Source organism: Salvelinus fontinalis, chromosome 5 (assembly GCF_029448725.1).
Source record: "Salvelinus fontinalis isolate EN_2023a chromosome 5, ASM2944872v1, whole genome shotgun sequence".
NCBI classification, from domain to species: Eukaryota; Metazoa; Chordata; class Actinopteri; order Salmoniformes; family Salmonidae; genus Salvelinus; species Salvelinus fontinalis.
Window position 1 is genome coordinate 48,332,630 of NC_074669.1, and position 27,983 is coordinate 48,360,612.

Here is a 27,983-nt window from a genome sequence, read left to right on the forward strand (position 1 = left end):
GACAGAATTAAGAATGGATTAAATATTTTTCCCTCACCCATCTACACACAATACCCCATAATGACAAAGTGAAAACCTGTTTTAAAACATTTTTGCAAATGTATTGAAAATTAAATATAAATTATCAAATTTACATAAGTATTTATGCCCCTTTGCTAGGACACTTCAAATTGAGCTCCAATTTCCTTTGATCATCCTTGAGATGTCACTACAACTTGATTGGAGCCCATCAGAAACTATACCATGAACTCCAAGGAACTGTCTGTAGATCTACAAGATGATAGAATTGTGATGAGGCATATATCTGGGGTATAAAACCATGTATAGAGTTTCCAAAAGCACAGTGGTCTCCATCATTGGGAAATTGAAAAAATATGGAACTACCCAGACTTTGCCTAGAGCTGGCCGTCCGACCAAACTGAGCAACCGGACAAGAAGGACCTTGGTCAAGGAGGTGACCAAGAACCCAATGACAACTCTGACAGAATTAGAGAGTGCTTTGTCAGAGAAGGGAGAACCTGCCAGAAAAACAACAGTCTCTGCAGCACTTCACCAATCTGGACTTTATGGGGGAGTGGCCAGACGGAAGCCACTCCTGTGAAAAAGGCACATGACAACAGTTTGCAAAAAGGCATATGAAAGACTCTGAGCATAAGGCAAAAGATTCTGTAGTCTGATGAGACAAATACTACGCTGTGGCCTGAATGCAAAGCGCTATGTCATTCCAACAGGACAATGACCTCAAGTATACAGCCAAAACAATGCTGGAATGGCTTCAGAACAAGAATGTGAAAGTCCTTGAGTGGCCCAGACAAAGGCCAGACCTGATTCCTTGAGAAAATCTGCAAGGAAGAATGGGTGAAATTCAGGCTTTAACACAGAAAAATGTGGAATAAGTCAATAGGTAGGAATACTTTCTGAAGGCAATGTATGTTTACAGGATATGGTTAAAAATTATTTCACAAGCCTATTAACGTTGCACTTTAGTAATGATTTATAGTATTAAAAAAAACATCAAAAGTGGGAAACCAAATCCTGTTATGTTTTTGACACTTTGTGTTGATGGCATGTAGCATAAGCAAAGTATGTCAACCAGGGGAGAGCATTGATTCTGAATCCCAAATTGACCCCTAACTCCTACAGCAGGCTCCTACAGCACATACATCTTGTTAATCTGAGATATACAGTAAGCATCATGGAAATCGCTTCATCTTGTCTTATGATTGGCTGGGTGGAAATGTCGCCATATCACCTCCACCTATCCAATCCTGTCAGATCTACGGAGTGGCTAGAGATTAAGGGCCAGGGGTTGATTTGGAATTCAGCATGACATGCGAGTGAGTGTGTGAAGGAGCACTGAATGAGTAGTGCACCCGTTTGCTGACCCGGGTGAGGCAATAAATCGTGTCTGGCCTTGTGTCGCAGTTGTGACATCAGAGCCCCCGGTTGGATTCCAAGCACAACAACAGGGCCTTATAGGAGATTCTTTAGGAAGTACAGAGAGCAGGTGGGAGCAAGGGGTTGTCTGCCAGTCTCACTGCCTCCATGGCAACGATGTAAACACACCAGCAAACTGTCAGGTTGAACTTAAGCCCGGGCCGGGTGAGGTTTCAGGGCCATCAGAAAGTTAACCTTGCACCCTTCGGCAGACGCCAACACTTTTATGTGTCTCTCCAAGTAAATCAATTTGCTCCTCTTGTTTTTCTCGGGATACCTTATTTCAGGAGCAGATTCAGTAGAGCAGTAAGTTGCTGGAAAGGGTTGGGGGGACATCATATTACCAGCAACAGAAATTATACAAATTGACCAGAAAAACACTGGTTGGGACACCACTTAGTGTGTTTAAAGATAGCTGTGATTCCCAACGATTTGATCACTGTCAATATGTTATGGAAGTACCTTAGCAAAGAAAATGGACACAAGCAAGACAACCATGATGAGCAACATACGCAACAGACAATGTTAATTAGCTTGCAATTTGATTTATTCCAAACACTTATAGGCTTTTGGGCCTACAGTGTGTTCTTTTCACCTCAGTCTACTTGTCATATTTCATCACCGTCAAACATGGCACTGCTTCATCTAACAAACAAACTCTGCATTGACCTCCCGGTCTCGTGCTCCTTCTTAGGCCGTCATCTTAAGTACGTAAAGCATAATACTTTCACAACACATACATAATGTCCCTTTTGTATGACTGTCTTGCAGACACCAAGGCTAATGTAGCCACTCAATCATAATAGCGCCATTCTTTCTCATGCATTCGTTCACGTACATTTCTCCCATCTCAACATTACTTCCCCATCAATCTCTCATTCTTTTCAACATCTTTCAAAAAGCAAGCATTTACACAGAATGTTTCTTTCATTGGGCATCAGGGAACATGAAAGCTAGTAGAATTATGGGCTTTGGGAGGGATGTTGTGCTTAGGTGAAGCTGTAAACTGAGATTTCTTATTCAATGACTCATAATTTATGCTACAGTGTGTTTGGGTAGTTCTTTACTAAATTATGTTATCACTTTGACTAAGCTTAACATATATCATGTCAAATCATGACTGTTCATGTTAGTGACAAATTATAACTCAGTAAGTTATGAAATGCTAACATCAGCTAAGTTGAGCTAAAATGTAATGTCATTTTTCAGAAATGGACATACAATGAAGAGACATAAAGGTAATGACAGTGTAATGACATATTTCTGTTGTAGTCAGCTAGACTAGAACATCTAACATTACCAAATGAAATACACATATTTACACAGTGCCTTCATAAAGTATTTATAACCCTTGACTTATTCCATCCTTTCTTGTGTTACAGACGGAATTCAAAATTGATTAAATATATTTTTTTCTCACCCATCTACACACGGTACCACTTAATGACAAAGTGAAAACATGGTTTATGAAATGTTTGCTAATTTATTGAAAATGAAATACAGAAATATCTAATTTACATAAGTATTCACACCCCTGAGTCAATACTTTGTAGAAACACTTTTGACAGCAATTACAGCTGTGAGTCTTTCTATGTAAGTCTCTAAGAGTTTCCACACCTGGATTGTGCAACATTTTCCCATTATTCTTTTTTTTTTTTAAGTATTCAAGCTCTGTCAAATTGGTTGTTAATCATTGCTAGACAACCATTTTGAGGTCTTGCCATAGATTTTGAAGTAGATTTAAGTCAAAACTGTAACTCGGCCAGTCAGGAACATTCACTGTCTTCTTGGTAAGCAACTCCAGTGTAGATTTGGCTTTATGTTTTAGGTTATTGTCATCTGCCAGTGTCTGGTGGGAAGCAGACTGAACCTCTGCTTAGCTCAGTTCCGTTTCTTTTTTATCCTGAAAAACTCCCCAGTCCTTAACAATTACAAACATACCCATAACACGATGCAGCCACCACTATACTTGAAAAGATGGAAAGTGGTACTTAGTAATGTGTTGTATTGGATTTGCCCCAAACATAACACTTTGTATTCAGGACCTAAAGTGAACTGCTTTGCCACATTTTTTTGCAGTATTACTTTAGTGCCTTTTTGGAATATTTTTTATTTTGTACAGGCTTCCTTCTTTTCACTCTGTCAATTAGGTTAGTATTGTGGAGTAACTACAATGTTGTTTATCCATTTTATCCTATCACAGCCATTCAACTCTGTAACTGTTTTAAAGTCACCATTGGCCTCATGGTGAAATCCCTGACCGGTTTCCTTCCTCTCCGGCAACAGAGTTAGGAAGGAAGCCTGTATCTTTGTAGTGACTGAGTGTATTGATAGACCATCCAAAGTGTAATTAATAACTTCACCATGCTCAAAGGATTTTTTTTTACCCATCTACCAATAGGTGCCCTTTGCAAGGCATTGGAAAAACTCCATGGTCTGTGTTTCTAATTCACTGCTCGACTGAGGGACCTTACAGATAATTGTATGTGTGGTGTACAGAGAGGATGTAGTCATTCAAAAAATCATGTTAAACACTGTTATTGCACACAGAGTGAGCCCATGCAATTGAGAAAAAAAAATAGTAAACATTTCTATAAACATTATTCCACTTTGACATACGCTATATTGTGTGTGACACAAAACCTCAATTTAACCAATTTTAAATGCAGGCTGTAACACAACAAAAATGTTGGAAAGTCAATACTTTCTGAAGGCACTGTAAGTAGTGTGAATGTACTGTTCAGAAAAATTTGCTACTTTGTGTCAGAATTCAATTAGACTACATTCTAGTATTCAACAATTCATCAGGTTAATGTGTAACGAATTTCCTTTTGAAGGACAAGAAACATCATCAACCAAGTTTCAACTGTTATAGTATGCACTGCTATTGGTTGGTGAACAAAATCATTGAGCTGGCCTGCCAAGTGCACAAACGTGCCCAACAGCAATTACACACCCTTAAGCAGGAAATTCAGTTTACATACCACAGTATATGAACCATTTCATAAAAACCAACAACACAAGAAATTACATGTCCAAAAATGTTTTCAATACATTGTCTTCTCTGGTTTGACATTTTGAAAGGTATCATGTTTGACGTTTGAATCCAAATGTTTGCATGATGAAGGTGAAATACCATAAGTCAATTTAATACACCCTTTTGTAACAGGTGAATTTTTTTTAAATGTTATAGATCCATGGCCCAGTGGGTTGTAATGTGACTATACTTTCTTCTACAGTGGAATCAACGCACAGGGTACTTTTTTTATACAGTATGTTGTCACAGACAGAAAACTCAAAAAACATTTTTTACACAATTCAGGTTCATAGACTGACCAGCAGCTCCAAATACCTTGTATGTATGTTCAAATTTGTAAAACAAGAAAAACAGAAACCTACAGTATGCATATTCAAAAATGAAGAAAGCACCATTGTACTAAGCATGAGCGTCTATTGTTGCACTGCATAATTGTTCAAAAGGAAAGAACAAGATTAGTGTTTTTAATTTGATTTCAAATCATAACCTGAAATGACTGAATTGAAATTTGAATTCAACCCAACCCTGGTCCTGACCGAATATGAATATAAGCATTATTTACAATTGCCATTCAGAATTATTCTAAAAGTATTCAGAACGGGCATGAATTGGCAGTATCCATTATTGTTTAAATAATTGCCATTTAAGAAAATAATCAAAGGGAAAGACAATTCTTTTCCCGTTTCTGTTTACAAGTAGGCAACCACCCAAAACATTGTGAAAACTGAAATAAAAAATACTCATGTATGAATGAATGATTGACTGATACATTTCTAATATATCTGAGCTCTCTGTACTCTACTTCTATGCCCTCTTTTTATGGCTGAAGTAGCACGCCAGCCTGTTGTCTGTTCACATAATGCATAATACCTCACAATTACTAAACACCTACAGTGCATACACACACAGGCACCATATCATTGTCCTCTTACACATGAGTGTAAAAGTTAGCCAAAACCTATAGAGGAGGTTATCCCCTAAAATGTCTCAACTATAGCTGGCTCCCCTAAGCCTAAAGCTACTTGGGAAATGTTTGCCCCAAATACACTATTTGCCAACCTCTGACCCTGAACAACCACTAAATATGTGGCAGGTCCCAGGGCTCCAGCTTTTCTCGGCAACACACTTAGTGTGTTTCTCTTAAGTCTATCCTCATATTATTTGCATATAAAGAGAGTGCCATACGAATGTCATATAAAAGCACATCAAATCACACAATGCAATAACCGTGTGGCCATTACCTGAAAAATTAGGAAACAATGGGTGCAGCTAGTTCAGAGAGAGAAATAAAACGTTTTTCTACTTCTACAGGTCACCTAACAGCCAAGAGAAAAAGGAAACGTGTCAGTTCAGAGAATAAAAAAAATCCCTTATTAAAAATCCTTCCTGGATTGGATTTTGAATTTTTATGATGCATTAAATTGGAATTGGCCCACGTGCAAATGCAAATGTTTTCCAATGTATGGTGTAATAAGGTCTACTGATGTCTATTGTCTACTGATTATGTCTACTGATTAAATATTTTTGTTGGGACAATCACACCCGCGCACGCCACACACACGTGTGTGACTTTTATGGGCCTTCCATTTAAATTGAAATGTTTACTTATTCTCCCATGAATCATAGCAACTTGTACATTGAATGCTACTGTTTGATGAATGATACTGTATGCTGCAATATATTTTTTCAACAATAATTGTGAGAAACAAAACATATCTTGTTTGGAATTCAAAAAAGAGATGTTTGCTTCACAGGAAGGGAAACATGCTGAATTCAATGTTTGTGGACCCAATAAAGTGTCTAAAATGTTGAAACTTAATAGGAAAACAGTCATTATTTCCTTTTGAATCACAATATTGCAGTGCCTGAATCCAATTGCGTTTGAACAAAAGGGATGGTCTGTAATCTAAATACACATCCGAAAGCAGTCTTACAAAGCAATTAGCTACCTTACAAACAAGTGGTAGGCATAGTTTTACAGATACAGACATGCTGCAATGACCACCGGCAGGATGGAGTTGGATGGGGCGGTGATGGTGGCAGGTGGTTGGGCTTGGAAACATTGTGGGTTCAGGTGGAATTTGGTGGACTGGGTGCGAAGAAGGGTGTGAGAAGATTACCATAAAATATCTACTTATCACTGGACAGGCTCCTCAAGAAGCACTCCTGTGTAGAAAAACAACAAAGGATTGTGGTCAGGACACGTAATAAAACTTAATCAGGGTGGGGGTCAATTTGAAAAGGCTTGAATTTGTTTTTGTTTTCTTGGCAAACCTCACACATAATATTTTGACCACATCCACTTTTGCAACAACGGTTCAGTGAATTAAACACTCACATTAATTATTATACCTGTGTGATACTAATTACTCAAGAAATTGTATTCAGAGGATAATTCAGTGGCCTTGTGATTAGAGTGTCTTCCCTGACATTGGAAGGTTTGGGGTTCAATCCCCGGTTTGTCATAGCAAAATAAGAAAATGGTTGGCACTTGACATTAAGGAGATGGATCTGGGGTAAGGCCTAGTGATATACTGGTGTTCTGTCCAGATGTACTTACATCAAGCGACCTCACACTACAGAAATATGAGACAGGCTCCTATCCTATGGGCTGTTCTGGCTTGGACATGGTTAATTAATGTATTTAATTGTATTGACTCAAGTAATTGTATTGATAAAGAGACAGGACACCATTATGTTAGCTTTAGGGACGTCTTTATGAAGATAAAACCAGATATGTTACACAGAGCATTGTGCGTGCTGTAGTACAGTGGTTCCCAACCAGGGGTACTAGGACCCCTGGGGGTACTAGGACCCCTGGGGGTACTTGGCCTATCTACAGGGGGTACTTGAGAAGACTCATGAGACCATAGGCCTACTGGTAAAATGCACATGAGGGGGTATTTCTAGGGTACTCCAGGCAGAGCAAAATTAAGTTGGTGGTACAGTAACCGAAAAAGGTTGAGATCCACTGCTGTAATGGATTATGCCACAACAATAACATTGTACTAGCATGCTGTTATTTAAGTGATAATGCCATCGAAGCCGGTGTTTGGAGGATATATTGGCATGGGTGTTGTCAGGCCTGAGACAAAGTATTATAATTTTTATACAACGGGTTACCAACATATTCAAATAATGATTTACGTATTTTCATTAAAAAAGTTATTTTGGTTAATTTATTCATGCTAAACTAAAAAAAGAAACATCCTCTCACTGTCAACTGCGTTTATTTTCAGCAAAATATTTGTATGAACATAACAAGATTCAACATCTAAGACATAAACTGAACAATTTCCACAGACATGTGACTAACAGAAATTGAATAATGTGTCTCTGAACAAAGGGGGCGGGGTCAAAATCAAAAGTAACAGTCAGTATCTGGTGTGGCCACCAGCTGTGTTAAGTACTACAGTGGATCTCCTCCTCGTGGACTGCACCAGATTTGCCAGTTCTTGCTGTGAGATGTTACCCCACTCTTCCACCAAGGCACATGCAAGTTCCTGGACATTTCTGGGGGGAATGGCCCTACCCCTCACCCTCCGATCCAACAGGTCCCAGACGTGCTCAATGGGATTGAGATCCGGGCTCTTCGCTGGCCATGGCAGAACACTGACATTCCTGTCTTGCAGGAAATCACGCACAGAACGAGCAGTATGGCTGGTGGCATTGTCATGCTGGAGGGTCATGTCAGGATGAGCCTGCAGGAAGGGTACCACATGAGGGAGGAGGATGTCTTCCCTGTAACGCACAGTGTTGAGATTTCCTGCAATGACAACAAGCTCAGTCCGATGATGCTGTGACACACCGCCCCAGACCATGACGGACCCTCCACCTCCAAATCGATCCCGCTCCAGAGTACAGGCCTCGGTGTAACGCTCATTCCTTCAATGATAAACGCGAATCCGACCATCACCCCTGTTGAGACAAAACCGCAACTCGTCAGTGAAAAGCAATTTTTGCCAGTCCTGTCTGGTCCAACGACGGTGGGTTTGTGCCTATAGGCGACATTGTTGCCGGTGATGTCTGATGAGGACCTGCCTTACAACAGGCCTACAAGCCCTCAGTCCAGCCTCTCACAGTTTATTGCTGACGGTCTGAGCACTGATGGAGGGATTGTGTGTTCCTGGCCAAGTTCCTAACAACTCGGGCAGTTGTTATTGCCATCCTGTACCTGTCCCACAGGTGTGATGTTCAGATGTACCGACAATTGACGATGCAATTACATAGCAACTACTAAATTAACTTATAATATAAAACAACATTATTACTTGAGTAATTACAGCGTTATTACATAGGTCTAACATTTCATATAAAGTGTTACCCTTTTGACATGGTCAAAATATTTGGTGTGAGGTTCAGTGTGGTGTTATTATACAGGAATAAGAGCAACTTAATGTAAAGTGTGACCATTGAAAGAAATTACTACAGTAAAATGTAGTAAAAGTACATAAACCCTTTATGTAAGAGCTGGAGGTCAGCACCACTCCACCTCCTCCTCCCCTTTTTGGAGAGAGGGGCACCCTATAAAAAGTTTAACCTGCTGCAGCCTCGCTCACCCACCTATTCCCCCCCCTCCCCCACAGCATTTGATCTCTCCCAGCAGCTGTCCTCCTCCTGCCTCAGCACAACAAATACTTTACATTGCCTGACCTTTTCTCTCCCGTCGCTATCCCAGCCGTGCCCAATGCTACAACTCAACCCCATCTGACTCCCCTGCCACTGACCCAGCTGACATGTATCCCTCATGCAATTGTCTCAATACACCAACAAGTGTGTGTGTGTGTGTGTTTGTGAAAGAGAAGATGAGGACAGAAGGGATAGGGGAGGGTGCGTAGAGGTGAAGAATTATGAATTGATTTTGAGTTTCAATATATCCACAAATGTCAATACATAAAGGACAGTGCCAATGGAAATCTCCATTCACATATATGATCGATTTAATATTGAGGAACTCAAATTACAAAAATGTAATTAAGTTAAATGTAGACGTAATTCATAAAATTGTGTGAAATAAATTTCAACATTTAAACTGTATTTTGTCACAATAACCAGGTTTTCATCTAACGTTTTTATGCCCGTAAAGTACATGCCGGACAAAAAATGTCATGACAGGCCTGATGGAAACAGCAAATTTATCATAAACTTTCCAAATGTCGACAAAACAAAATACGCTAGACAAGGTGGGATTTTTTTGTGTCTGTAAAATTAATAATGCAATAAATGGCAGTGAAGACGCTCTTATATGCAAATATCGATATAATAACATCATATCGAAGTAAACTTGGAGTCACGCGATGACATGTTGTGTGGTCCTCCCACTACGACTCCGGAAAAAATTCAGTTTATTAGGCCACAGATTAAATAAATTATGATGAACTTCACAGGGTGGTGAAAGTGCAAGGTGGTGAGCTTTATGCTCCTTTCCAATAAATATTGAGGGTCTTATTCTGGTAACATGATGATTGATGCTTGGCTGCCATTTGACAAATTAAAATATTCTTGCTCTTTTGACCATAATAATCTCATCATATACCCACACTGTATCTGCAAGCGGTTGGCTAGAGTGCACATGCCAATACAAGAGTGGGCACATTCCCTTGAATGTGAAAATTAGATGGAAACCCATTTAACTTCTTATGGCTGCAGGGGGCGTATTGAGTAGCCAGATAATATGTGCCCATTTCAAACGGCGTCGTACTCAATTCTTGCTCGTACAATATGCATATTATTATTACAATTGGATAGAAAACACTCTCTAGTTTCTAAAAAACGTTTGTTTGAATTATTTCTCTGGGTGAAACAGAAATCCTTCTGCAGCACTTTTCCTGACTAGGAAGTGAAATGTCAGAAATCTATGCTCTGTTCAACCTCATGCCTATACATGGGCGTGTTACGTAGGAGTCTACAAACACTTCCTACGCCTTCCCCTGGTTGTCAAGATGCGGTGAGAGAAGAAATTTCGTGTCTATCTTGGTCAGAGGTGGAATAAAAGGTCTTTGTTTGACGTGACCGTCCATTTCCTGTTTCTGGAGCGCGCGAAAGAGGACACGGATATGGCTTCTGTTTAGCTGTCGTTATGAAAGACGAACATCTCCGTCTTAGATTTGATTTTATACATGTCACCATATCATCGTAACGTATGTTTTTTCAATATAGTTTAATCCGATTATTGAAACTTTTTCGGGAGTTTTGCCGTGTTCCGTTTTCTAACTTTGTTAACGTTGGAGTCATAAACTGATGGAGTAAGAATATTGGTGTCTTTTGCTAACGTGGTTAGCTAATAGATTTACATATTGTGTCTTCCCTGTAAAACATTTTAAAAATCGGACATGTTGGCTTGATTCACAAGATGTGCACCTTTCATCTGGTGTCTTGGACTTGTTAATGTGTGAAAGTTAAATATTTAAAAAAAATATCTTTTGAATTTCGCGCCCTGCACTTGAGCTGGATGTTGTCATAAGTGTACCGGTGTCGGGCTGCAGCCATAAGAAGTTTAACTTGTATTTTTTATTTGGTACATGGGGATTTAAGTGCTAAAGTCATTTTTATGTGCACTACGTCATCATGCACAAACTTTTATCTGCAACAAGTCAATTTGATGGAAACACATCTCTGGTGGGAAAATGGGCATATTTTATTTATTGTCACGATCGTCTTGAGGATAATGAGTGGACCAAGGCGCAGCGTGAGAGAAATACATCTTCCTTTTATTAGACGAAGACGTAACACGAAACGAAACACTCTTACAAAACAATAAACGACCGTGAAGCTAATAAACGAAAGAGCACACACAAGCTACTAACGTTCAACATAGACAATTACCCACGAAAGCCTACTGTCTATGGCTGCCTTAAATATGGCTCCCAATCAGAGACAATGAATGACAGCTGTCTCTGATTGAGAACCATTCAGGCAACCATAGACTTGCCTAGACAACTATACTAAACCCAACCCCATACACTCAACAAAACCCCCTATACAATACAAACACCCTAAACTAGACAAAACACACAAACATCCCATGTCACACCCTGACCTAACTAAACTAATAAAGAAAATCAATATAACAGAGGCCAGGGTGTGACATTTATGCAGATTTTAGAATATTTGCATGAAAATCTGTCCGCCAATTGAATGGAAACCTAGCTAGTGTGGCATTGTATAGGCTATGTTTGTCACGCCCTGACCGTAGATTGCTTTGTATGTTTCTATTTTTAGTTTGGTCAGGGTGTGATGTGGGTGGGTATTCTATGTCTGGGTATTCTATGTTGTAGGTCTAGGTTTCTGTTTCTGTTTCTGTGTGTTTGGCCTGGTGTAGTTCCCAATCAGAGGCAGCTGTCTATCGTTGTCTCTGATTGGGATCCATATTTAGGTAGCCTTTTTTCCCACTTTTGTTTGTGGGTGGTTGTTTCCTGTTTAGTGTTTTGTTTTCACCTTTCAGGACTGTTCGTTTGTCGTTTTTGTTGTTTGTCAAGTGTTTTCATATTTTATAAAACAATATGACCACTTACCACGCTGCACTTTGGTCCTCCTCTCCTTCTCCAGACGACAATCGTTACAATATTGTAGATTACATGTCACTAAACATTTCTACACCTGTTGTATTCGGCGCATGTGACAAATAGGATTTGATTACTAGCCTACTATTAACATAGTAGGCTAGTATTCCAACGTACTGTACTTAAGGATAACACTTTTTTGTGAGACCTTATAAAATGCTAGTTGTGCATTCTTTCATAAGGTTTTAGTGCAGTGATGTTTAACTACAAATAAAAATCTCCAAAAATATCGAACCAAGGCCGCTAATTGATGAAATTATGAACTATTGTAAGTGGTATATAAGCACTGAGTGATTTTTTTTTTTACACTTAAAGTGTTACTTATGGCTTTATTCAATATGTATTGCTGAAGCGTTACAGATTGTGTATAGAATTGTAAAGATAATTGATTGAGCTGACATATACAATGTTTCCCGTGAATGCAGTCTCCGCTAACATTGCCTTTAAATTTCAGTCACGCTGTAATGCGGAACTTCGCCTATATGGATTAGTCTAATCCATGATAATAATAATTTATTAAACGTTTATAGCGCTTTTCATTACAGACAGAAAGCACTTGTTAAACAAAATAAACAAGAAATAATTTTAAAAGAAATATAGGCTACAAAAGTAACTAGATCAAGTCTGTTTGAGTGCTTCTTGAAGCCTCCAGCAGTTGGGCAGCCGCAGTCATGAACGGATCTGGAAGCTCATAGTCAGCAGAGGTGGCGACCAGAGGTGGTGACAGGCCGTCTCAGCCTTTTGCAGCTTTACTCTATTGAGACTTTTGACGAGCTCCCCACAGAGTACATCCCACTCCTTACTTCAGAACAGTACCAGATCAATGTGCGAGGTATTTGAGGTAGGTATGTACATGAAGGCAGGATAAAGTGCCTAGGCGTCAGGATAGATAATAATTAGAGATAAATAAAGAACAGAGTAGCAACAGCAAATGATGAGTGTAAAAGTGGGTGAGTCTGCGCGTCTGTGTGTAATGTGTATGTATGTGTGTTTGTGTTATGTGTGTGTGTGCGTAGTGTATGTGAACGTGTGTGGGAGTGTCAAAGTAGTGAGTGTGCGTAGGGTCAGTGCAAGATACAGTCAGTGGAGATAGTTTTGGTACCATTCATTGACTATTTAGCAATCTGGCTATTCAAATTGCCAGATGTAAGATTACATTGTCCCACCAGTCAATATAATCTTAAACATTACGATTTCTAAAATAGAAATCTGATTCCACATCACCACTCCTACTCCAAGAAGCTTTGCGAATACTTTACTTCAAAAGTATAGGGTAAATTGAAAACAACACAGAAATACATTTTTTCTTTCTTTAGAATTCACTAAAACAAGCACCATCAAGTAGGCCTACCAACTGTGTATAATTATTCAAACTAAGTACCAGAAAGTATTGTTACCACATCATTTTCTAGCAAACACCAGGTAACTAGTGGAAATACTGGTGTAAAGTAAAGTGCAACTCAAAGCAAGTGACTGATTCCTTAGAAGCACTGATAAACTAGTATACCAGATAACTCATTTGGGGCCGGATTCAAATTTAGGAAATGTAGACCTTCAGTAAGCTTGCCTTCCCTGCAACTTGCAGTAAAGTGCTTTGTAGGCGTGGTTCCCCTGCGCGCTGAATATATGTAATTCAACCACTGAAAACTCTCCCACTTGCTGGCCAACAGATTTTCTCCTGGAGTTTTCATTCAATAGGGTTTTTAGGGTACATTTATCTAAAGCCACCCCTTTAAGTTTGGTGTACATTTAATTTGAATTTTCTCCACAGACTATACTACAATATATGGAGAAAACGGTTCAACGGTTCAGAATATTAGGGATCAATGAAAGAAAGTCATGTAGACCTAAATACACGCATATTTGTCTACTTTTCAGCACCAATTGGTAGATTTAAAAATACTCTGATCTTGTATGTTATCTATTTATTGTTAGGAAAGTATTCATGAATATAAAAAAAACAGGTTTGGAGAGACTTTACGCACTAAATATATTGGTCAATCAAAATTACAGTGGTTTGATTCAAAGTGTACAATGGGGGTTGAAGAGTAGTGCTATAAATCTACCCTAATAATACCCACTAATCATGGAACTGTGGTGACAACATTCTAGTTGTCATGAACTCAGCGCCAGGCAAACAACTTTAAACTGCTACATATGTAGGCTACATGTCCCAAATTACTGCAGAACTTGTAATACATTAGCCTAATATGAGCAACTATTGCTAGCGATCCTCAGGAACAACCACACAAATGTGAAAGAGGAAATAAAGGTAATCTAAGTATGTAATGGAATGATGCAAAATTTAAGGAAATGAACACTAAACTGACAGTTATAAATGTACAGTATGTGGGTATAGCTGATGGTGGCTACCGAAAGTGGCTAATAGTTTAACATGATACCATTTTTTGTTATACATTGAAAAGTCGAGGCATATAAAACATACTAGAAATCACAAATCAACTCCGTAGGTTTACCCCTTTAATGTAATTTGCACATGGCTACAGAAGCCTATAACTTAGGGCTCCAATTTTCATCCTTGCGATTAATAAGGCCAGCATTTCATCAACTTCACTGTGGAAAAGTTGATATGTGACCCGATTCAGGAAACTAAGCGTATGTTGCGATTTCACAGGAGAGCTGTTTGAATGTAAAATATATATTTTTTAATCGAAATGCATTTTTTGGCAGAAATGCCTTCTTGAACATGTGAACATTCATGTGCCTTAATAACAAACTTGTATGCCATCTGTAAATACGTAAACAATTGCTAAATTACGAGCCTTGTTGGTTAAGCCACAGAAAAAGTTAGCAACCTTACCGCTAGCCATTATTGCCTGTGATAATGAGTGGGCTGGACATGCCGAGAGAGGAGTTCGGATTGGTCTGCCATATTGAAGGCGTCTGTCTATGTCTGTGTTGGTAATCCTGTCAAACACTGCTTTAAAAAAATGTATTGTGTAGTGGAGCTGCATAAGTGTTGCTCTCCATTTTCTGGAGGATCAAGTTTTGAAATCCGTGGAATTAGAGTATGATAGCTAAAGAGATGGAGAAAACACCTGTCTCTGGATTACATCTTTAAAACTAAGGGCAACCATGGTATGACATTCCTAACAGGGAGAGGCGTCCATGATGCATGTTGATGTATACAGGTAAGATAGTCTAGCGTTAGCTAGCTACATTTTCAGATATTACACGTTTCTAATGTTGACAGAAAGTGGTTTCATTTCAAGCTAGGCTTGCTCCCTAGCTGATGTTATTATTTGTTTCCCAGGGCCATTTTCTTTTCTAGTTCAAGCCTAATGTTAGCTAGATAACACTGGACCTGGTTGGTTAGCTCCCAGCACTGTGGCATTGTTGCCACTTTGTTCATTGTTGTTTAACTAGCTGACGCTATCTGGCTAGCTCGTTAGCTAACGTTACGTGACGTGGGTGATCTTAAACTTTGTTTACCTAGCTAGGTTCATTGTTTACCTAGCTAGATAGTTATGTCTTAAGATGCAATGTACTGTTAGCTAGCTAACGTTAGCTGACTGGCTCCCTAGCCGACATTATTATTTGTTTCCTAGAGCTGTTTGCTTTTCTAGTTAGAGCCTAATGTTAGGCATTGTTGGCACTTTGTTCATTCTTGTTTAACTAGATAACGTTAGCTGGTTGGCTCGTTAGCTAACATTATGTGACATGTGTGGTCTTAAACGTTGTTTACCTAGCTAAGTTCATTGTTTACCTGGCTAGCTAACTATATGTCTTTAGCTAAAGTGTACTGTTAGCTAGCTAGTTAACGTTAGCTGGCTGGCTCCCTAGCAGATGTTATTATTAGTTTCCCAGAGCTGTTTGCTTTTCTAGTTAGAGTCTAATGTTAGGCAGTGTTGGCACTTTGTTCATTGTTGTTTAACTAGCTAACATTAGCTGGCTGGCTCATTAGCTAACGTTATGTGATGTGTGTACAACACCCGTTGAATACGGCCGGTGTCAGTAAACGTCTGCAGAAAAGGGTAATGGAATTGTTGCCAGTAGAGCTGATTAGGCTGTTTTCATGATATCAAGAGGTAAACAAATCATCGGCCAGAGCGTCAAGTGTGCGATCCGAGATCGAAACGAGATGGGTAGGGCAAAATCTTAAGAGGGTGTGAACGATGCTGAATGGATGTAGACAAAGAAGAGCTCTTCGCTAAACATTCAAAGGCCATTTTCTCAAAAGTGAGTTTACAAGTTGATCAACTTTCAAAGCAGAATTACTTTCCCATTGTTCCTCAAATGCAGTATATGATATAGCATTTTGTAGCGCTGAATCTCTACGTTTATCCAATGTAAAAAACACCATTTCACATTTTGCTACATAAGACCAAATCCAGGTGGTGAGTCACATATGTTGATATTCTTCAGTTAGCTGCCATATGACTGTAATTACAGTGCATGGAGAATGGTACTGGAGAATGGTACTATTTCTATCGGGAAAAAATTAAGCAGATTTTATTCCACTTGGAACCAACAGGTTGCTCAACTTTATTCATTGTCTCAATCAGCCAGTGGTCCATGGAATAATGATAAGCTTAGCCTGCATGAGGGCTCTGTTAAGAGCACAATTGTTCAGGTCACCTTTATGTGACAAGTGTCAAACCCTGAGAATAAACTTGTAAACACACACTCGTCTCATACTATGGAAATAGCCCGCCAGTGTGTAATGAAGAGAAAGGGAACTGTCTATCCCGGACCACAAGTCCAACCAGAGCCCACACAGAGTCGAATTACCCCCGGGGTGTGTCGTACAACTAGCAGTGTCTATTAGCGCCATTTGTTACGGGAACAACTCAAAAACGCTGGCCGACATGATGTAGTACATCAAATCGTCTGCACAAAATCACATGCCTCTAAACGCTGGGCTGGCCCACATCCAGGGTCTCAAACATTGACGACCTCGTACCAGCTATTAGATGTCATGTTGCAAAGGAATTATGGGGCCTATTTCAACTGTACATTTGCTAATGCTTATAGGAATGACTCAATACACATTAGAAAGTATGGAACCCTCCATTCCTACAACTACATCAAAACTTTTTTATTTTCGGTCTCTTACTAGAAATGCATTCATTTGAGAGTTCTGAACATGGCATGTGTGTAAATGTAATATTAATCAAAAAGCCCTTTTGATTGAGCTTTATATAATTCCACACAGATTACCAGATATTTACTACAAGATGTAATTTTTAGATGGTACTCAATAACCTATGAATTACACATATGTTACTTAGCCTGTTAAACTCTGAGCAGTTGTCTTGGGCCCTGTACATTCCTTTTGTTGAAAATAGAAAGTGACATATCATTTGAAAGCTACAACCTTTGTCTTTTTGGGAATTGAACTCAAATCTTACTCCTGGCAATGTCATAAGAAACCCTCCGCGACACCACCACCCCTACCTCTCCCCATAAAGGCCATAAATCATGACCTACATTCGTAGTATGCAATGTAGTTCAAGTCACCTACACTGCAAACATTTAGTATGCATGGAAAGGGTTTACCTTGATGTTCATTGTAAAAGCAATGCATTTCCTTCTCCACCCACATGACCTTGTATGCATTCTCCACATGTGCCGTTGATCTATCTCAATTGTTTTACAATAGGGAAAGTGAATTGGAAAATAAGTTAGACATTTCTTCACCTGTCTGTATCTTATTTCAATAAACAATCTCGATACCTTGAAAGGCCTGATTGCTAGGGTCAATTTGAGATGTCAGGCTTGAAAATCCATTCGGCCATTTTTGCACAGTGACTCACTACCCAAACCAGACGCAACCGGTTTAAAGTGGCCAAGAGACATCATGTGATCACATACAGCTATCTAGTGCAGGGGTTCCCACTCAGGCCCCCCTTCCAGCACAGGGGAACATCCCACTCTCCCAATGCCCGTGCCACATCTATTTCTATGGGCACAAGCACTGTTCATGACATATTGTAAACTGTTCACACTGATCTTGTTGGCGGAGAGAACATCTTGCAGGTTTAAAATCTTATTTTATGCAATTCTACACATTTTGTCAAGAGGTGTAGAGAAAATGTTGCAGTTTTAAAGCAAATTATCTAGCAATTCTATACATTTTGCCATGTCTAATGTGTATTCATGTGAAATTTGAGTGACTCGAACATTACAACAAAATCTATAGGCTAAAAAACCTAGCTAAAAAACTTTAGTTGACATGGGCTAGTTTGATCTGGACATTTCTGGAAAGTTATAAATAACTATCTAAGGTATGCAATGACTGACATGACAAGAGGATTCTACTAGTACATTCTACTGTTACAACATTCAAGAGTAAGTTGAAAAAATAAGTTCCTAAAAAATAAAAACAGCGTGGAACCACTGGTCTAGTAGGTAAACTGGGAATCAGACATTCCTATGGGAATTTGTGCATGTTTAGAGCGCCACCATTAGGTTAAAGATTGTAAAAAAAAATTTTTTATAAAAAGTAATTTTGGAACAGTAATTGGTTAACGTATTTCATTTAAAACCCAGACTTTTAAATCTCTTATTCCCCAACATGGGGACAATTGGGGGGGGTACATTTCAGGATTTTTGTCCTGCTGTATCTCGGGCTCTGTAGTAGTCACATTGACACTTTTATCAGAATCCCTCAGTTCTTACCTTTCTAACAATACTAAGCATGTGTTTGTAGGACATCGTTTTGGAACCGAAATATACTTTGTGAGGATAGTATACAATATTATGCATTGTTTAGAAAATGCCACCAGAGGGCATCAGAGTTTAAGACACCTGAAAGCCTACATTATCATTCCATTTAATTACGTTGTTTCATTTAACTTAATTTACTTCCTCTGTAAACGCCGTCACGGTGGGGTGGTTGTTGCTGAGGATCATTAGTCACAGTTGATAATGTAAAAAAAGACATGTAGGCTAATTAAAATAGTATGGAGCGGAGCGCAGACCAAGCCATAACAGTTTAAACCCAACGCCTGGCACAGTACTTGGCCATGTCATTACACAGTTCCATGGTTAGTGCAGGCAATAGACAAGGGTATAGCCTACTATTGTACACTATTCTCCCTATTATAATTCTATGTACACAAATATTCCAACATTATCATGGGTCGAAGAACTGAATTTGGCCATTTTCAGAATTAAAGCTGCAATATGTAACTTTTTGGGTGATCTGACCAAATTCACATAACTATGTGTGTAATATATCTGTCATTCTCACTGAAAGCAAGTCTAAGAAACTTTATATATGTTCCATGTGTGCTATTTCTATGCTTCCAGTTCATAAGTTTAGTTTTTGCGTCTTTTACTTTCGTTTTTTTACACCAGTTTCAAACAGCTGAAAAAACTTTTGGTAATGGAAAAAATATTTCACAGCTGTACAATGATTCTCTACACTATACTTGCTTGTTTTGTGACATAAACTCAAATTAGAGGAACTCTTAGATTTTTGCAATCAGTAATGCAACCTGGATTGCAAAACGTACAATATGTTACAAATATTGCAAACTAATGATAGGGTTAATGTTAGGGTTAGGGGAAGGGCTAGCTAACATGTTAAGTAGTTGAAAAGTAGATACAAATTTGTAATTAGTTGAAAATATGCTAATTAGCTAAAATTCTAAAGTTCTCCTTTGGGTTGCTAAACATTCGAGTTATATGCCCACCCATCCACCCTGACCAACAACCCTACTTTAGTTTTTGCCTAAACTAACCATCTATCTTATGTAACCATACCAAACGTAACATATCATACTAAATGGAGTATCTCGGGTTTACATACAGAATAATACGAAATGCTTTGAGACCAGGTTGGGAAATGGCGGCGCATCTTTAATCAAACCATAGTTTTTTTTATTTTGCGAGTAAAGGATCTCCATACCTGTTTTTTATGATTCATAATTACTTTCCTAAAAATAAATAATATAAAGATCTGAGTATTTTTTTATCTACCAATTGGTGCTGAAATGGAGACGATATGCATATAGCCTATTTAGATGGCTTTCTTTCATTGATCCCTAATATTCTGAACCTATCATTTCTATATATTCTATTGAGAGTCGTTAAAGTTCTAACTAAAAGGAACAGCGTATTTAAAGGGATGGCTTAAGACAAATTACCTGAAAACCCTATTGAATGAAAACTCCAAGAGAAAATCTGTTGGCCAGCAAGTCGGAGGGTTTTCAGCGGTTGAATTACATTTTTTCAGCGCGCGCAAGGGAACCACGCCTGCAAAGCCCGTTCCGATAAGGTATGTCTGAATACCAACTACTGAGAAATGCGTAGGAAAGGCTTGCGTAAGAAAGGTTTAATTTCCAGTCGGAATCGTGGCCATACAGAGAGAATACTCACCTGCTCTTTATGCTGTCAAAAAGTGGATTTTAAACAAAGACACTATGTAAACATTTTAATGGCATGTTTGATGGTATTCCAATACAGAGTAGGGTCTTTGCATGTTGTCAATATAATATATCTATACGAGTTATTTAAGGTTGTATTCCAGCCACAGACTGTACAGCTTTGAAGTGGTACAAGCATGAGTGAGAAGGAAACACTCAATGTGACTCACTGTGTATATTCCCTTTATGGTTACCGATGCTCCACCACGAAGCTCATGGTCGTCCCATCAAAGGAGGGCGGTGCAATGATTCTCGGGCGTTGCTGCGAAGTGATGCTGATGACCGCTGGTTTCCCTTCTGACGTCACCGCACTCCCCTGGGTGGTGAGGTGGTGGCCCAAGGTGACGGGCACTGACGCCGGCACTGACTCTCTCGTAGCACTGTAGTAGGGGCTCTCTGCCCCCATCATGTTACCCTCCTGCACCAGGGTGTATTTCCCTTGAGCCGTCTCCCCGCTCTCGTCCTCTAATTGGGACGCCATGTGGGTTGCAACCTGGGGTGCCATCACCGTCTGGGCAGCAAGTGTGGGTGAGAGGAACCCCGGGTAGATCATGTAGGTGGGTGCGTACACCCCTCCCGGGTTCAGTGCCAGGGGGGATACGGACATGGTGGTCACTAGCTGCCGCTGCGGCATAGGCATGGGCATATCCACATACTGGCCCATCTCAGGGTCGAAGAGACACTGGGTGACTGGCTCAATCGGCGTGTCTACCAGGTAGTATTGTCCGGTGGTGGGATCAAAGAGCATCTTCCTCTGGGTGCGCTGGAAGGGGTCTCCCACCGAAGGTGTGGTGGGCAAGGGGGATATGGAGGGGGAGAAGCAGAACACCTGCGGCTGGGGGGTTCCTTGCTTGACCACTGGTAGCGAGTGGTGGTAGATGGTGGCGGTAGTGGGGGTATCCGGGGGCTGCGTCTCTATGACAACAGGGGCCCGTTTGAGGGACTGGATAGAATTATGCTTGTGTCTCTTGGTGTCGGTGATGCCAGGTTGACTGGCGGCAGGGCTGCTTGGGTATACCTGCTCTTGAATGGGCAGTTTCATTTGACCGACACTCCCGCCTTCTACAGGTATTGTTAAGTAGTTTTCAGAGTCTGGGTTGCCAGATTTGATGGGCTGTGGTGGAGTCTCTGTGGTGTGGCTGCTTTTGAACCTTCCCCTGTCCAAAAGGGCTCGTTTTGGGGGGGATATTTTCAATGACAGTGGAGCTTTCGGGGTCTTAGAGCTAATGCTTTTCCCCATAGAGGTTGCATGTGATGGAGAACAGGTTTGTGGCCCATTGCAACAATCAGAGCTGCTGCTACTGACAGCTGTCTTAATGCTGTTCCCCAAATGGAACACGCTTTTGTTACTAAACGTTTTACTTTGTTGTGACTGGGTTTTAAAGGTGTCCTCTGTGAATGGGACATGGATTATTCTTAGACAACCTTTCTCTTCTTGAAGGTTGCATGTTTCTGGCAACCTGTCTGTGTTTATCGCTGTACTAAGCCTCTCTCTGCCACCTGCTGCACCTAGCTCCTCGGGGCCACCATGCTCCTCTCTCGCAATAAGTGACAGAACATGACTGTCTGTAATAGGCCAGGGAGCCTGGCTCTTGCGCTTCCATTCATTTCTGTCAAAAACATAAAGCTGTTCCATTGTTTTAACAGCCGCCTTTAGTTTCTCTAATGCCACCTGTTTTGGTATTTTCGACTCCGGTTTGCGTTCACCTGCCTCGACCTTTTTTTCCTGCTTTTGTTTAGCCTCGGACTGATCTGTGTTGGGCTGTTTAGCGAAGCCAATTGGAGGTCTGCCCGTCGCCCTGTGCAGTGACATGGATTCATTTTTGGCACATTCTGGAGATGGTTTGGGGGATGACCTATCGTTCTCAATTTGTCTCCGCTTTGGAGCCTCGGTTACAAGCACACGCTGTTTAGTACTGCTATTTGTATTTACAGACTGACATTTTATTACAATTGAAGAGGGAGGCAATTTCTTATCGGGTTCTTTCTTAGAAGCTTTATTATCTTCGTGTAATGAGGCAGCAGCAGTGGCGACTGCGCCTTTACTCTCGCTGTTATCCACTGAGACTAAACGATATGAACTCTTGACCAATTTACGCACGTCTCTAACCTGATGAATTGGCGTCTGAAACTTGCACTTATTGTCTCTTATATCCCTAACCGTAAAGTGTGGCACTCTGTCTGACGCTGGCAGCACCTGACATTTGGAGTCACCTGCTGACTTTATTGGATAACTTATATTAGGGGTTAACAAGTTGTCAATATTTAGCGGATTGCATTTGTTTTCTTTTACGCTCCTCAGACTTATTTTTATCTCGGGTGCCTTTGACCCTTTCACGATTCCTGCATTGTTGTCAGGTCTAAACTTTCTCTCCCCGTACCCCCGTTGCTCTTTTTGCGCACCGACTAAAGTACTGTCTGACACCTGTTCTTTCAATTTATTTTCTTTAGGGAGAAGCTGGGAACTTGGAACAAACAAGTGTGACAATTTAGTTAGCTTGCTACTTACAGCTCTGGAGTCTAACTCCCTTTCCCCCGTATTATCTGTTGTCGGGGGTGTCCCATCTAAAATGGTAGGAATTTCATGTTTCTCTTGGGGCTCTGGCTCACCATCCCTCCATGATTTGAATGCGCTGTTTTGGCTATGGCTCAGGGATCCTCTTGTGGGTTCGCATGCATCCTTTTGAAAATCTAATCGTGCCTCATTTATAGTCTGAAAGCTTTCTAATGCCTCAGTAAGCTCTTCTTTGGGGTCACAAGAATTATGTCTAAGGTCCACAGCCCCTTGTTCATCAGAAGAATTGCTTGTGTATCCCGAACCCGATTCTGAGGTTTGACTATGCACGCCTTTCTCTGTATCCCTCTCTCTTACCCCATCTTGATCCTTGCATTGAAAGCATGGGGAGTGCGTGGGATGCGTGTCCCGTATCTCCCCTCTCTCCATCTTGCGCTCCTGTTCAAATTGCATTTTTTTGGATATTACATTTTTTAAGAGACTTGATGCGAAACTTGCCTTCTTATGTGGGCCTTCCATGCTATCACCCGCGTCACTGTGTTGGTAGCTCACTTCGTATCCTGACTCTGCTGGCAAGGTGCCGGGAACTTCATCCATGGAACGTGCTCCTGACGCATTTTCTGAATATTCGGGAGGCTTCCCGCGTTCAGGTGACCCCGCCTCAACATTACAGCGAAAATCCAATGTCTTTGTCAAAGTGATAACCTCACAGCCTGGTTCAAATGGGCCTGTAAGCTCTACGTTTTGGGTAGAGGAAGATGCATGTTGTGGACTAGATCTTTTTGTATTCAAAGAAAACATATTGGTTTGGGGACCTTTCTTACTGCTTATGGCAATACCATTTATACTCTTATAGTCTGCGTTCTTGCTCATTTCAAAAGTTGCAGTTGCACTCTTATGGGCGATTAGATTTTGCTCTTTGCCCTGTGACATGTTACCATATTTAAGGTCAACGAAAGCTGACCACTTGTTTAAACCAAGCCCATATTCTGACATTGAAGACTCACTTGAAGTGCTCAAATGTATAGCATCGAAATAGGGACATGCTAAACTCCTAAATGATTTGGCGGTTAAATTACGCACTTCTTTATCAGCGTCGTCCAGTTCACTTATCGAACTTGACGCACCGCTGGAATATTCGTTAACATCTTTCCCTCTTAATTTAGTTGCAAAGTGTTGGCGTCCCGGGGCTGGGATAAAATATTGGGATCTATCGCGCAAGGCTTCCGCTCTGGCGTCAATGCTTGTAAAAAAGAAGTGACTCCTGTCTCCCACATGCTTGGTATGATAACAAATGTTTTCATTCTCAATGATATTGTTATAGTCGTTTATCGCTCTGGATGAGGTCTTGATTGACAGTTGAATTTGCCCCGCCGAATTCCCACTACCGTTTTGGTTTTTACAAATGCTTTCATCTGAGCTGGGGCATTTGTCAGAGTCACAAAACTCACTCTCAGTGCTGACAACTGCACAACCAGCAACACTTTGGTGCACATTATTATATTGCGCCTTACTGCTTTTCACTTTCGCCTGGCTCCTACCATCCACTAGGCCTATCAAAGTCCCCTCTGTTGTTTCATCGCTTTCAAAAGAGGCATAATCCACAAATGAATAAACCAGATTATCGTCCTCAATATCCCAACAGCTTCCCCGTCCAAAATCATAATCGACATCATGGTCAAGCTCTGTCAGTTGGATTTCGTGCGTTGTAATGTAGTGCGATTCGTCTATTACGGTATCAGGCGCACAATGGTCCGACAATACTACGCTCTCACAGTCTTCCGATTCGGTTTTACTGTTCAAATACATGTCAGTGTATTGTAACTCCTCACACTCGCTGGGGACATTATAATCACGAGGCACAATTTCGCTCTGGAGTTCTGTCATATTGTCATTCTCCAAGTCCACATTGCTGTTAAATTCTGTCAAAGACGTGTCCATGGGGGGATCTTCCGATACAGGCCTATCTGCTGACTTGTCCTTGGATTTTTCCTCATAGATATGATCCACATTGTCATCAATCTCGTGAATCCCGGGGCTCCTCTCTCCGGACGTATCACTGTTGCATTTGAATACCGCCAATTGGTTACCGTCACCGGTAAAAGCCACTTTAACAGTTTTTGTGACCTCTGATTTCATATCAATTAAGTCATCCAAATCAACATAATTGGATTCGTCACTTTTTGTTTTAGGGTTGCACTTGTCCTTGTATTTATTTCCAGGGAGCAGCTTTCTATAAGGTCCGGTGTTGTCTCGGTAAGTGAGAGTTTTCTCAACTGCTTCCATTTGTGCCGTTTCTTACCGCCAGAAATGCTTTTTGTTAGCGATGTTATCCTGACACAGGACGGAAAACTCTGCGCTAGAGAGAGATTGGAGTGAAGGAGGGAGGGAGAGTGAGAGGGGGGTCAGTCTAGTTGCCCTCGGAATCTCAAATGCACTCTGTTGAATAATCCGCTATCCGTTCTCAGCGCATGAAGCTGTTGCTCTTTACCGCTTCTCTCGACGACAGTTTCGGATGACATGTCAGCTACATTAGCAGGCTGGGGTCAAACCTTCGCCACAGCGTGCGAATTTAGGACTACATGCTAATCTCCGTGATGCTGCTCTCTTTGATAACGTAGCCGTGCACAATCAATTGCGCGATTGAGAAAGAGAGAGAGAGAGAGTGACAGAGAGAGAGAGAGAGAGTGACAGAGAGAGAGAGAGAGGGGGGGGGGGGGGGGGGGGGGAGAGAGAGACGAATGACCATGTGGATTTAACGACTCTTATGGAATGCGCGTGAACATGATCTCCCTTGTACCAAATTACAATAAATTACGCACAGCGACAGAATACCCAAAGTGTTATTGTATTTTCTAGTAAATATTTGGTGCGCCCATGCAGTCTATTAGATACTAAAACGTAAACATTAAAGCTCTATAGTGTTGCCTTAAATACTTGCATATGTGACAAATAGGCTATAAAAGATGACGGAATGGAAGACGTGCTATTTTTATCAGCCGTGCATGGAGCTAAATCTCAGTGCCGCACAGCACAGGCACTCGCTGACTGCGTAGTAGGCCTACTCGTTATGAAAAATATTAGGTCCTTATTTAACTCATAATTAAAATATTTTTTTAAGTATTTTAGAAATATGTTAAAGGGGTTTAACGCTACTGTAGCTTCCTCCTATTTCCAAGAGAATTGTCGCGTGTCAGCTTCTGTATGCCCAAAGTGCAGTTAAGAACATGGAATGTGCGTCACCTTTCCTAGAAGAACAGCTAATTTTCCTAGAAAACTGCGAAAACTTCTATCCAGATCTTTCTTTCTTTCGTTCTATACTGTCTAAATAAATACCTTCTAAGTAAATAAATACATTTTGGAAGGAAGATTTTCTAATGAAAGGGGAGATCAGAAATGCAGAGCATCAATGTCCCTAACAAATGAACAAAATTGCTAGACTACTTTGATATTAGAACCCGAAACGGCTTTCAGCTCTTATTCGCTGTATTTATGTGATAGCTGCAATACATTGGACTTCAACTATTTTTTGACAGCTGAATGCTATCAATGCTCCACCCACGATTTTCAACAGCTGCAAATAACGAGAACCGGGGAGGTTGTCCAATAAGTTCCATCGGGAAACTCACAGCAAGGACTGCGATTCAATGCGTCAACAATGGTACATGTTTTTCTCATCTTATACAGTATGTATGGACTTTGCGATCGACCTGACTGTATATTGGTGACAAACTTGATGAAAAAAATGTCAACATTTGTACAGCAGTGGTATTCAAACGTCTTCACCCGAAATGCCAAAAACATTATCGGGGACAGTGGACATCAAACACAAATTTCTGCAGAATAACCATTATTCAAATATAAAACATTGATGTTCCCTGGCACATTTTCTGAATGTATGCTATACTCTTTGATCTCCTTTGTTGATCTGTCTTCCTCTGACTTTTCAATCATTGACTGGTGGCCAGAGCTCAGTAATGAATCGTTAGGCCTAATGGAGAAATAAGACATTGATTATATTTTAAATTAACATTAAATAGCCATTGATTCTTGAAGAATATAGCTTATAAATGTATCATGACCTTAGTTTAACTGTCTTACCCCATTATATAAACTTGTTTTATACTATTGTTTGTAAACAATTTAGGCCTAATTGTAATCAAGCACTGTATAGCTTTAAAAAAAATGAAACTATAATTTGGATCTCAGGATGGTCGATCCTTGCATCCATAGCTCTGTCTATGAATTTGAGAGTGGTTACATTTCTACAGCCCCATCCCTCAGCTGTTTTCCAAAACAAGATTTCTGAGGCATTTATGTAGTGTTTATGAAGATGCTATGAATGCCCTGGTAAGCCTTTGTGACCACACACACAGACACACACACACACACACACACACACACACACACACACACACACACACACACACACACACACACACACATTTGTTTTACTATCCTTATGGGGACCAAACAATTGATTCCCATTCAATATCCTATTTCCCTAACCCCTAAGCCTAATCCTAACCCTAACCCTTAACCTAGCTCTGAATCCAAAACCCTAATTCTAACCCTAATTGTAAACCCAACCCTGAACCTAACCCCTAAGCCTAAAAAAGCCTTTTCCCTTGTGGGGACCGGTGAAATGTCCCCACTTGTATGGACTTTTGGTCCCCACAATGATAGTAAAACAAAACCACACAAACACACACACGCACACGCACACATACACACACACACAGTTGTATACCTCTTATTTTTTCGAAACTACAATAAATGAAAGTAAGCAGGATATGCAGATGAGGCACAGGCACAGCCTCGTGACAAGGAACGACTGTCCCTCTGAGCTTCTAACTTGACATCAAACTGAGGGGCGTGGGGGTAGAACCGGGCCTCATTCCATTCCAAAATTCTGCCCCCTCCCTTCTGCTCTCGTTCACTTGTCATCACAGCCTTGAGACGACTGGGTGGGTGTTATGCAATAGCTTCACCTAGTTTCAGCCATATTGCTTTGGTTTCACCTATACTGTCTGGTCAGT

The 27,983-nt window shown here is 40.5% G+C and overlaps 1 protein-coding gene across 1 annotated transcript; it reads right to left on the bottom strand.

The window, feature by feature from the left end:
- Nucleotides 1-962: 962 nt before the first annotated feature.
- LOC129855744 (uncharacterized protein C4orf54-like) lies at nt 963-25,562 on the bottom strand. Its single transcript, XM_055923729.1, has 2 exons — nt 20,600-25,562; nt 963-6,640 (listed from the first exon to the last, which is right to left on the bottom strand). The coding sequence occupies exon 1, from the start codon at nt 25,228-25,230 to the stop codon at nt 20,620-20,622; it is 4,611 nt and encodes a 1,536-aa protein (XP_055779704.1). The 5' UTR covers nt 25,231-25,562; the 3' UTR covers nt 963-6,640; nt 20,600-20,619.
- Nucleotides 25,563-27,983: the final 2,421 nt, after the last annotated feature.